The sequence below is a fragment of the Herpailurus yagouaroundi genome, unplaced genomic scaffold, assembly GCF_014898765.1.
Source record: "Herpailurus yagouaroundi ecotype Mexico unplaced genomic scaffold, PumYag 164, whole genome shotgun sequence".
Lineage (NCBI taxonomy): Eukaryota > Metazoa > Chordata > Mammalia > Carnivora > Felidae > Herpailurus > Herpailurus yagouaroundi.
This window is the reverse complement of record NW_024412405.1, coordinates 38,621,655-38,634,963: the sequence shown is the minus strand read 5'-3', so window position 1 is coordinate 38,634,963 and position 13,309 is coordinate 38,621,655. Positions and strand designations below refer to the sequence as shown.

Here is a 13,309-nt window from a genome sequence, read left to right as displayed (position 1 = left end):
AATATCTAGTATGAAAAGGAAAATCTAAAAAAATTATAAGATTGTGAGCAACAATAACATAAAATCCAAGAAGGTTTTTTTAAGAAGGCAAAGTTGATTATAAGATGACACCTGAGAGATTTTCCTTACTTGGAGACCCAGAAAGCAAATGTGAGTTACAGGGCAGAAGAGACATAACCTTTCTTCTATCTCTAGTAAATATTAAGTTTCACAAAGCAATTTCTTTTTCAATCTGTCTATGAAATCCCATAGCATGAAGCCAGGATGCAGTTCAGTAATAACAATAACAGAACATTGTGAAATATTCAGAAAGTGTACATAATTTTCATTATTTATTTTAATACAAAAAATTTCCTTAACTTAGTTTATATTATTCATTGTTACACACACACACACACACACACACACACACACACACACACGGGTTCTTGGGTTAATGAAAAGGGAGAAGTATGATGGCAATATACAACTGATTTATTTTTATTTTTATAATTTTTCCTTTTTTTCTTAATGGATATATAGGTTATTTCAGCACCCTATGGAAATTATTAATTCAAAATTGTAATTGATTGGTAATAATAATAGATAAAGCCAGTCTTTAAAGGTTCAATTTATTAAATTGAGGAAAGAAATTTTCCATGTAGTAAAAGTTCTTACTTTAAGACTAATATTCTGCTAATGTGCTTGCATAATTCATGCCACTTGAATTAAACCAGTAATAAAAATGCAATGATAATTTACTTTTAATTACAACAAAAAACTCTGAAGGGAGTTTAGAATATTCAGTCCAAGCTGACTATATTGATGTATACTTTTTTAATATTAAAACAGAACATTAAACATCTCAGCTCCTGTGTGTGTATATTTATTTCATTCAAATGTTTTGAAGTAAGCAGAAGTCATTTTAACATTTGTTAGCATGTACTAAGACTTTAATGAACTTCAGTCGCACACAAACCTTTTTTTTTTCAATTTTTTATAAGGAAGTTAACTCTTCAGTATGATGAAAGGTTTGCCATTTGGCAGTTTAATTTTCTACCTCTCTTCTTAATGCTACTGCTAGATGGACAGCTTCCTTTATTTAAACCGTGTCCTTATCAGTTCTCTACAGGACCTGACACACTTAGCTAGTAACCCTGCAACCCCATCTCTCACATTTGTTAGAACTCTATTTCCTTACGCATCAATGGACACAGTATATTTTCAAGTATGTCCAGATAGTAGGGACTATGTAAAAGATAAACCAGAAGGAAATTCTATCAACCTGAAAGCAACTTTAAAACACAGTGAACTCCAGAGCATTCTTTTCAAATATATTACATTTCCTCTTTCATTTTCACAATGTGATCATCAATTTTTGGCTAGAACTGAAATATGTGTGTGTACACATATCTACATATATATTTATTTATATACACAATCAATATAATAGTCTTCAAAATTTGCTTTATACCCGTCTCTAATGAAGAAATATTAGACTGTGTATATCAAAAGTATGTTTAGACGAAACGAAGACAACAAAGGTTATTTTAAACCCTAAACTCAAAAGTCTCTCTATACTTGAGTGTCTTATGGTTGTTTCCCTCTCTATTTTTTTGTCCCCCTATGTTCATCATTTTTGTTTCTTAAGTTGCACATATGGGTGAAATCATATGGTATTTGTCTTTCTCTGACTTATTTCACTTGGCATAATGCATTCTAGCTTGATGAGGTCCCAGTAGTTCACTTTTGCTTTTGCATCCAGTCTGCACTTATATTTTGTCTTCTGGACCCTAGTGTGACCTGATTCATGCATTGTGCTTACATATTATTAGCTGAATTTTAGTTTGATTTAAAAAAAACTGATATGCAATCTTATAATTATATATCCTTTGGATTGCAACTAAGAATTCAAACTTTAAATGTAAGGCGGAATTGTTAAAGGGCACCATTTTATAATATACACTGTTGCTTAAATGGGCCTTTGTTCTCTGAAGAGCTAAGATCATACTCAGATTTCTTGCTTAAAGCCATAAATAAAATCCAATGAAAAGTTTTAAAAAGAAGAAATTTTGAAACACTTTAAACACCAAATTAAGAATTTTGGAAACTGATATGAACCACATATTAGATATACAATTATTTCTAACACCAGTGTAAATTTTCATTTCCTTTTCATTCTTGAGCTATGACAATGTGTGAAAAAAAATTGACCTAATGGTGCCTTTTAAGTAAAGCTTATTTTGATACTGTAATAGACATTGTTTTTATCACTGTATCTTAATCCTTCAGACTTCTAAACATGTACAATTTTGTAAACACAAAGACCTTATTGATCTTCTTTATCCTATCTTACATATTGTTAGTATTAACCTTTTTATTATTATATATTTTTCCTTTAAAAATATTGATATTCCCTTTGAGCTATTACCATCACTGCAGTCACCCTGGGTACCCAAGTCACTGTCCCTAGTAACCAGAAAAAAAAAAAAAACACACAAAACTGTAAATATTGCCTTAGTTCTTACTGAATCTCTACCATGCCCCTGGTCTCATTTATTCTTATTCTAATTTGTTACAGTAGGAGAAAAGAGGGGTAGACAGGGAAGGTGTCTCCCACGTATTACTATGTACAAATTTTACTACCTGAAATTCCTTAAGGGATAATTTCTCATTCTTTGAATCAAAGATTATTAAACCCTATAATCATTGAAGTTTATCTTAGTCAAAAGTCTATTTCAAGCTATGTTATCCTTTCATTCTTTTCCTTAATATCTAAGCTAATGAAATAAATTAAGCACATAGCGTTCTTTCAAACCTTACAGAATTTCCAGATCTCATCGAAATTTTTATGTTTAAATCATTTTAAAGCGATCTTATGTACCTGTATTGAATACTTTATTTCTACAGCTAATAGTTAGCTATCAGTTCTTGACATAGTGGATCCTCCTTAATTTCTCCAAAGCCTCTCAAACCTCAATTTAAGAAAACATTACCAATTGACTGCCCGATATCTTTACTGCTTATTCATTTTTTCCCTCTTCGATGAGGCATTTATTTTTATCCTCCTATCAAGAAAACTCTCAGAGACCAGCTAGCACACTACGTAAGTGGACACATAGACAGGTACCTTCTATTATTCCCTTCCTGTCATTTGCTCACTTGATCTCTTCTATTATTACATTTTGTTACATATCTATATAGATAGATAGGTAGATAGATAGATATAACAAAAGACAAAGTATTTTATGTTATGCCTAAAATTCTCCCAATATCAGCTTGTAAATCATTTGCTCATCTAACATTTCTATAACAATTAGAAATTTATGAACTACCAGTGAGTATGGATGTTGGAGAAAAAACCAAAGTGACAGTGGCACGTGAAAGGCCACTTTGTATCCTGTCTGTCCTCTATAAAGCAGAGCAAAATCTGGGTCATTACATTCAGCAGGGAGCTTTGAAACACCTTCCAACTTTGTGCTGCATGATGATGAGTGTCTTTTGACCTAGTTTTGAACAAGAGAAATGCAAGGTTGCCAGGCCATAGAGGCTGTAAGGATTGGATTTATGCTTTTCTGTTGCTAGAAAGATCCCTAAAATGGAAGCTTCATGATTCTTCTCTTTCAAGGAAACACTAATGTGGTTATGTTTGCCATCTCTTGGCTGAGAGGCCAAAGGTCCTTTCTGCTACTATTTCAGGCTATAAGCAGATTGAAAAGAATTAAGATGGTCTTAATGGCCCTTCAAGCTTGACGAGGATATAAACAGGCTACTTTCTAAACATTAGGCCTTTGGTCTCCCTTTCCTTAGAAAATTTACTCCAGAAAACTTGCAATTATAAATTCTTTCTCTATCCCTTTGAGATGTTAATAATTTGAAAAGCCTTTTTGCCAGTTTTACAAGCCAGGAATCTTGCTCTCAAGGATCCGGAAGCATTCTGTTTGAAATGCCAACTTCAAGGATGATAGCATCCTTATTTCTCAGTTCTTTGTGGGAGAGTAGAAGTGTACTTTGAGTGAGTGCCTTGCTCTATGTTTTAAAATTACATCATATCATAAAGGAAAAGTTTACTTTTACATCTGCAACCGCAGATGGCCTGTGTTCTCTCTCATCCTAGCATTTAAAAATCTTCTCTCCCTCCCCTTAAATACTGAATTCTGCCTCTCTTCCCTATTGTAACAGCCTTGTTGACTCCTTTAACTTTGCCCAGTGTAATATTTACTTTGACAAAATAGAATTTAAAAATAACTGAGGCTGGGAAATATCCATGTCTGTCCATCACATTGCTACTTTGAGATACAGCACCCAGAGCAGAAGCATTTTTCTTTTTCAAAAAGGCTTCATTTACTGATTGCTATATTAGCAAACTCCTCTGGATGAGAAGCCAAATCCTCCAGGAACACAGATTCCCAATAGTTTTATAGATTTTTCGTTCTAGTGGCCGATCTTTACCAAGTCATCTTACTTTCCCTGTAACGCGAAATACTACAAAATCACAGCTCCTTACACTGGGGTGCTCTGATTTGATAATCAGGTCCTAGCCTACCTTTTTTTGTCTTATTAAATACCAGGATTGAGAGTTCAGGCAAAATGAACCACCTGCCATTTCTAAAAAAAAAAAAAAAATATTACATCAATTCATTCTATCTGCCTTTGCTTCTATACCAAGATTTTATTATAATGTCTCCCCTTACCACACTAATCTTGGAAATTATTAAAATGTTTTAAATGAATATGAGCCCTGATAATGCCTGGAGAGGCAGGTTTTATGTCTTCAACTCTCTTTTAATGTATCACCTTATACCATATTCATTTCCTCATTTAACTTCTCTACTTGGACTGTGAGCTTCTGTAAGACAAAGGCATGGCTGATTCATTGGTTTATTCTCCAGAGATACAGCTGATACTTGCACCTTTGAAACATTCAACAAATGTTTGCTAATTGGCAAACTTATTTGAATGTGGTAAACATAACATGGTGCAAAGGCCATTAGGAAACATCAACATATTAGATCAGGAAGAAAATGCTTCAAAAATTAGTCACTTTCATAACTCTAAATATCTTCATTGTCCCTTTCAACTACACTTGTCAAATCCACATTAAATGTTCTGTGAAGATTTTAATGTTAAAATAATATATTACAAGGAGAAAAGAGTTCTTTCAACCCAAACTTTCCAAAAGGAAAACAAATGAGAATCTATTTCCTTGACTAATGCTCTAAGTATGGATACCAACAGATTTTTATTTGAGAATTAATAACCTCTCCCCAGCTCATTCCATTGACTATTTTTATAAACTTATTAAATCCTTTGTGGAAGGGAATAGGATATATGTATACATATATACATTTTTGATTTCACGACAAATGAACAAGTAGTCTGATTTTTCTGTTAGATAATCTTTCAACTGAAAAAAATAAAAAATACAAACTAAGTACATTTTTAAGCTTTAAATCCTATACCAAAATTCTAAAACTCACAAGACAGCAACATAAAGCTATAATTCTTTTTACTGTACCTGTATATGCAAACTGGACAAGGTCCCAGAGGGCATTGGGGTCTATGCCTTCCATCTTGATCTCCTCTTGCTTGGCTTCACAAACATCACTTGTAAACATGGCAGCAAAATAGTCGGAGACTGAGCTCAGGACAAGCCTGAAAGAGTCATAGGATCTAATTTAGGTCACAAATGTAAAGCAGCAAAATGCTAAGTACTAACAAGAACGCAGTATAGACTCTATTTATCTACGTATATAACATCTATGTATCTCTGTATCATCAATCTATTTACTGCCTTACAGATTGTACTTTTCAAAACTAAATTAGGATCTTCTGTTCCACCTTTGGTCACAGAACATTCTCCTACATTTTCGTCCATCATTTTAAACCATTTTTTTTTCTTTCTCACATTTAGTTCTTTGACCCTTTTAGATAGGAATCCAATTTTATTTCTGTCTACATACTCACCTACTTTTTACCATGCTATTTACTAAAGACTTTGATTTGCCCTTACTGAATTAATGGTGCTATCTATATTAAAAATTTGAGTCCTGAATGTGTAGTTATCTGTGTCAGAGATTTCTATTGTTTTTTGCTTATTTGCCTGTTCTTGTGGTAATATAGTATTCTTTTTAATACTATGATTCTAAATATGCCTTTATAACCAAATGAGGAAAATCCTCTGTCTTTATTTTTATTTAACTATTAGTGAAGTTTTATTCTTCATGTAAAGTTTAATGGAATTTTGTTAAGCTTTTCAAATAAGTTAAATGGAATTTTAATTAAAAATGCACTGGGGGCACCTGAGTGGCTTCGTTGGTTGAGTGACCTACTTGGTTTCAACTCAGGTCATGATCTCATGGTTTTGTGGATTGGGCCCAACGTCAGGCTCTGTCCTGGCAGCTCAGAGCCTGTTTGGGACTTCCTTTCTCCCTCTCTCTGCCCCTCCCCCATTCATGCTCTCTCTCAAAGTAAATAAATAAACTTAAAAAAATGCACTGAATTTCTGATTATATTTATGGGGATCACTGGCATATTTATAATTTAAAGTTATCCAACACAAAAGTATAAAATATCTCTCCATGTAGTCAGGATATCTTGTCTGCTTTCTATTCAGATTTTAAAATTTTCCCTAAAATTGTCTTGTATATTCTTGGTTGCTTTCTTCATACTTTATAGTTTTGTTGGCCTTATGTGTCATAACTTAAGACAAATTCTATTATTTGTTGTTTTTTGTTGGTTTAAAATCCATTAGTTGAAATTGTCATAAATCTATCTTTTATCTGGCACATTTACTGAATTATCTTACTAGTTCTTTTGACTCTGCCACTTTTTTTTTTCTAGGTAGATGATTATAACACCTGTAAATAATCTCATTTTGACCCATTCTTGTTTATTTTCTATAACACTTTTTCTTTTGCTTTTCTTAAAACGTCCTCCAGGACCTCAGGTGCTCCAGTGCTGTGTTGAACATACACTCTGCCAGGGGAGAAAATTTGTGTATTTCTCTATCCTAAAAGGAACACATCTAAAGATTCTCCTTTTAGTGAGATAGTTGCTGAATGGATTGGTATATAATTTTTATCACGTCAGAAAGACCCCTTTAATTTCTAGCTTTGCTAGCCACTTTTGTAATTTATATGGGTGTTAAAATTCATAAAGCTCCTTTTATCTTAATCACAATTATTTTTAGGGTTTTTTATTTATAGTCACAAGAAAAATTAACCTATAAAATTTTATTTTGTGGTATTTTCTTATCTGATTTTTGAATTAATATTATATAACCTCATAAAATGAGGTGGCATCTTCAAGTCTTTTAAATTTTATATAATGATTTATAGAAGAAAGCAATTAATTTTTGTTTTAAGATGTTCTAGAACTTACCCTAAAAATTTCTTGGTTTGACTATTTTGAGAAATGGTGACATGATCTCATTTCAATTATTTAATAAGCGGCATGTCTTATTTTTGTGCTCTATTTCTTCAACATCAACTTTTGCATTGAACATTTTTAAAAATTTATGCATCTTATCTAGATTCTCAGATTAATAATGTATATTAACATGTAAAAAATTATGCTTGGCTTTAGGATGCCTGGGTGGCTCAGTTAGTTAAGCTCTTGGTTTAGGCTCAGGTCATGATCTCAGGATTCATGACTTCAAGCCCCACATGACTGCTGCTAGTGCAGAGCCTGCTTGGGATTCTTCTTCTTTCCTTCTCTCTCTGCTCCTTCCCCTCTCACTTTCTCTCCCTCTCTCAAAATAAATAAATGAACTTTAAAAAGTAATATTAAAAGTTAAAAAAGTATATATTTTAATGTATTTGTTCATTTGGGTTAATCTTCTTGATGCCTTTTTAAAAAATTTCATTCATTAATATTTTAATTGCATCTTTTTCTTGTGTATATATGTATGTATTTTTTTAAAAGTGCTTTTTCTTGAGTAGGTATCAGAATTTATTTTTTCTGTAAAGAGTCAGATATCAAGTATTTTAGGCATTAGGATACACACACACACACACACACACACACACACACATACACACACACACACACACACACACACATATATATATATATACACACATATATATATATATGTGCATATATAAATATATTTCCCTTTTCAAAAACGTTCATTTCGTTAAAATACAAGAATGAATTTTAGCTCATGATCCATTCAAAAGAATCTGTACACCAGATTTGGCCCCTGAACAGAAGTTGGCTGACTCAGTCTAGAGATTGAAATTTTGATTTTTAACTAATAATAGTATCATCAAATAAAATGATACTACTTTACGAATATTGTAAAAGCCTTACAACAGCATAATTCTACTTACCCAATCCTGGGCAATCAAAAATAAAGAAATTTATATATATATATATATATATATATATTCATGCGTTTGTTTATTTATTTATTTATATTTTGAGAGAGAGAGAGACAGAGAGAGAGAGAGAGAGAGCGAGCTCCTGCACACACACACACACACACACACACACACACACACACGTGAGCAGGGTGAGGGGCAGAGAAAGAGGGAGAGAGGGAATTAAGCAGGCTCCATGCCAAGAGCAGAGCCTGACTTGGGGTTCCATCTCACACTCGAGATCATGACCTGAACAGAAATTGATTCCAATGCTTTACCAATTGAGTCACTCAGTCACACCAAGAATTTTTTAAAAGAAGAATGTATATGAGAAGGTAAATAAAAAAATATTTTATATTTATCCCTTTCTTCATCTTTTCTGGGCTCTATTCATTTCTGAAGAAGTAGACTTCCATCTGGTATCAATACCCTTTAACTGGAAGAACTTTCTTTAGTATTTACTGTACTGCAGTTCTGATAATAATAAATTCTATCAGTTTTCATTGATCAAAAAAGGTCTTCATTTTGGTGTATTGAAAATATCTTGGGGAACCTGGATTGCTCAGTCAGTTAAGAGTCCGACCCTTGGTTTCAACCACGTCATGATCTCACAGTTCATGGATAGAACCTTGCATTGAGCTCTGTGCTGGGAGTGTGGAGCCTGCTTTGGGATTCTCTGCCTCTCCCTCTCTCTCTGCCCTTCTTCCACTCGTTCTTTCTCATTCTCTCAAAGTAAATAAATAAACTTAAAAAAAAGAATATCATACAAAAGTTTTTTCATTTGATATAGAATTCTAGCATTTGGGGCTAGAAAAATAATAATCTGTTACGATACAGGGTCTAATGTTTATAATAGAAAATCAGCTTTCATTCTTATAATTGTTTTCCTGATGTACTATGTCCTTTATCTCTAATTGTTTTTACTTTCTTCCCCCTCTTTATCTTAGGATTTTAACAGTTTGGCTGCTACGATATGCCTTCATGTGGTTACTTGGTATTTACTCTGATTATGGTTTTCTGAGCATCCTGGAGCAGTGAATGGGCCTCTTGACAAATTTTAAAAGTTATCTGCAGGGTGCCTGGGTAGCTCAGTCAGTTAATCATCCAAATGTTGGTTTCAGCTCAAGTCATGATCTGATGGTTCATGATTCAAGCCCCACATCACTCTCTACACTGACAGTGTGTGGAGCCTGCTTGAGATTCTCTCTCTCTGCCCCTCCCCAACTCACATGCCCTACTCAAAATTTTCTGGTGATTTATTTGCATTTTAATGGGAGTGAATATTTTTCACATGCTGTAAAATCCAAAGTAGAAATATAAATTTAAAAAATATTGAGCACAAATTTTGACAAAATATTCTGTTTCCAAAGAAATATAAAACTGTAAAAAAAATGCATTGTGCTTAAGAGATATGATTTTCACAGTTGTTTAAATTAGAAATGCTGAAAATTCTTTTTGTTTCAAATATATTAGGGGAAATTACTACATTCTTGAAGATCATCAGAGAAAGTTTACTCCTTGATGGAAAAGGAGATGAAAATATGGAAATGCAGAAGAGTAAAATAAATCCTATGATGCTGGATTGAAATTGGATATATCATTGTAAATTTATAGTTCTTAATAAAAAAATAGAAATACTGTGTGCATATGTGTGTACAGGTGTATGTAAATTAAGAGATGAGTGTGTACATGTGTATCCTTGGGTAAAAATCTGACCACAGACAGTGCTGAACCAGGGAAAGCACAAGGGGATTCTGGAACATCATTCTTTTTTTTTTTTTTTTCAGAAAGTGAGGAAATGCTTACAAAGTGATGTGGGATATGTCAAAAGAACCAAAGGTGGTGCTTACATCTGTAAGCTCAACAACAGTACACTTTGGATGCACTTTTCTTTCTAAGAACGTTGTCAGGGAAAAGAGAGGAAGATACATCAATACAGGGCATTGTGATCTTAACATTTTCATTTTTTAAATCAGGAGAAACTTTTAAAATTATTTATTTTTTAATTTGATGTGTTCATATCTTATTTCTATGTAAGTGAAAGGCATGGTGAAAGCTAACTTTAACAATGAAAGACATTCCTTCTTTTAAGTGAAAACAGTCATTTAATATATACTTTATGCATTTAAAGACTACTTTATGGGATCCATGATTTTAACTATCCTATTCATATTAATGCCTAGGGTAGAAACATGTTCAAAATATTTAAAGTTATCAACTTGTTATAAATTTAATTGATCCATTAGTAACTAAACATGTCTTTTCTTTATATTCTAAAAGTCTGAAAAAATGGTAAAGACACAGATATCTTCAAATATTTATCTCATTCCAATTATATACATCAGTGTCAAATCAAAGGAACTTAACAGTCTATACTATGAAAATAAACTGCCATAAACCAGAGATATGTATATCTTTCCTAGAGCACAAGAATATTAATATAAAGTTAACTGGTTTAATCTTACACATAGAAAGCCTTTATTTATAACAGGGTCACATCCATATAGAGGAAAATAGGTGACCTGTGGAATTTGATCTTAATTACATGAAATCTTCTCAATCAACTATAATGTACAAAATATGTTACATCTTTAATTCAGTAAGAGAAGTGCAAACAAGTTTATACTGCATTTAGATTTAGTGACACATAAGATGTGAATTAGATTTTGGAAGAGGGATTTAATGCATAACAGAAAATAATATATTTATACATACATACATAACTTCTATTAATGCAAGGGAAGCAAGAGTAGAAAATACATAAAAGTGAATGCATGCAGCCATTCTCGAAAATCTTTCATTGAGGTCATCACAAATTTATTTCCTTCCAAATCTATTACTTGTCTAGCCCTACTTCAATTTACTGGTGGTGTTTAACATTGTTGACCTCCCCCTCTTCTTTAAATCCCCTTTTTAGCTAAGGCAGTACAGACTTTCTTATCTCAGCTTACTTCTGATTCTTTGACTTCTTTCTCTTCTTCCTTCTCGACCCTCTCATTGCCCTAGGTGTTTTTTATTTTCCTCAGAATTTTCTCTAAATTTTTGACTTAACCCTGACTGTTAAGTGAGTCATCCTCTTCAGAATCATCCTCTAGCATAGCCTTTATTATTACTGTTATGGTGGTTTTAAATCTTGCCTTGCATCTCAAATGCCTAGAGAAACTGCTCACCAGATATCACAGTATTTCAGATGCTCTAAACCAAACTCAGAGTATTCCCTGTGAGATTTCTGTATTCATTTTTATTTCTCTGTTACTGATTGGCATACCACCAATATATTGAACTTTCAGAGTATATATTACAAAGTCATTATTTACGTCTCCTCTTTAATTGCCTATATCAAATACGACACAAAATCCATATTCTCTTTTGTATTGGACTTTGAGGTTGCTCTACCCAGACCCCCTTTATCTGTCACAACTATGCCCTCCAGTGCCAGTGATATTATCATCTAACTGCTATCCCATCTCTAGAATCACACTTGGTGGAACAGGAGTTGCCTCCCTGGGATTTAATGTGTTCAGTTCTTCCTACCTCATCCCCTGACCCTCACAACCCCTCCCTCAACCTGTGGGTGGGCCCGATGGCAATGAATAATAGAAGCAGAGTGTAAAATGTTGTCTTTTTCCTCAAAGTGTGACTAACTCTGCAGCAAGTCATGTGGCAGAGCTTCTTGGGAATTAAAGATAAAATAAGGCTTCAGCTGAGACTACATCTTTGATTTGCTCCTTCCTCTGCCCTATCCTTTTCCCTTTCTTCTGAGGATGCTCTTTAAATAAACCTGCCTACCTGAATTCCAGTCTCCAGCTCTACTTCCAGGACACCTCACTTAGGACACATATCTCCAAAATATTTCTCAGTTCATCTCTTTCTCTATGTTTATACAGTACTCATTTCATGCCTGGATTAACTTCAACAGCTTCCTAGACCATTAACTAGTTTTGGCTGTCCCCATTTTCTGTGTTTTCTAAAGTGGTCCCATTTTTGTAAATTATGATAGTTGTTAATATATTGTTTCTACAGAACTACCTGGGTTTGAATTCTACTTCTACGTCTTGTTAAATGCATAACTTGGATGACTGTCTTAATTTCTCCATTTCTCCATTTTCTATTCTGTAAGAAAAAGGTGGGGGAAATAAAGATTTCTTTCCATTTCAGGACAAAATGGGTTAGTATATTCAAAGTACTTCCAACATGGCCTTGCACATAAGCAGCACAGTGAATGTTAACTAGCATTAGGCCTATTATTATTATTATTGACTTAATTACGTTATACCGCTCTTCAGGAACCTACATGAGCTCCTAATTACGTACATCATTTGAATTTAAATTTCTCTCCTGGTTTTCAAAATCTGTCATAATCATTTTTGCCCCATTTTACAGCTTAATTCCCCAGTATTTCCAATACAAATGGTTCCACTTCACTAAGCCAGTATCTCACAATTTCCACAAATTCTTTACTTCTCTATTTTTCCATATTATTATCATAATCTAAAATAGCACACTTGTTCTTTTCCACTAGGCTGACCTCAAACAGAATTTTTCAGAAAAACTGCTAATTTCCTTATTTGATTATCTCTGCATTTGGAATCAAAACCATATATTTCCATTTGCAGTTAAGAAATATATGACAACTATTATAACTTTCTTAATTGTCATAGGGGTTATTCTTTCCTCCTCAAAATTAGTGTAAACTTCACACGGAAAAGGTCATATTTTGTAATCCTTTTATATCACCAAAAGGGAATAGACCAAGGCATACGTGTTTGATATACATATTTTTTCATGCAACGAAAGATGCTTCATGTACTGCAGAATATCAGTAGTACACATAAAGAGGACATTAAAATGATACGTAAATGATGGGTAAAAAAAGTAAGACAAAAGTTTTTCAGCTTCTCTTATCTCTCCCTCTCCCAGTTTTATTGAGATATTATTGACATATAACATGGGTTTGTAGTATA

The 13,309-nt window shown here is 33.1% G+C and overlaps 1 protein-coding gene across 2 annotated transcripts in view; it reads right to left on the bottom strand.

The window, feature by feature from the left end:
- The window catches only part of KLHL1 (kelch like family member 1), a 362,363-nt gene that overhangs the window by 215,842 nt on the left and 133,212 nt on the right, over window positions 1–13,309 (bottom strand). For both annotated transcript variants that reach the window (XM_040487388.1, XM_040487389.1), the window contains exon 3: window positions 5,498–5,634. In XM_040487388.1, the coding sequence (XP_040343322.1) occupies window positions 5,498–5,634 (137 nt within the window). The remainder of the gene's footprint in view (window positions 1–5,497; window positions 5,635–13,309) is intronic.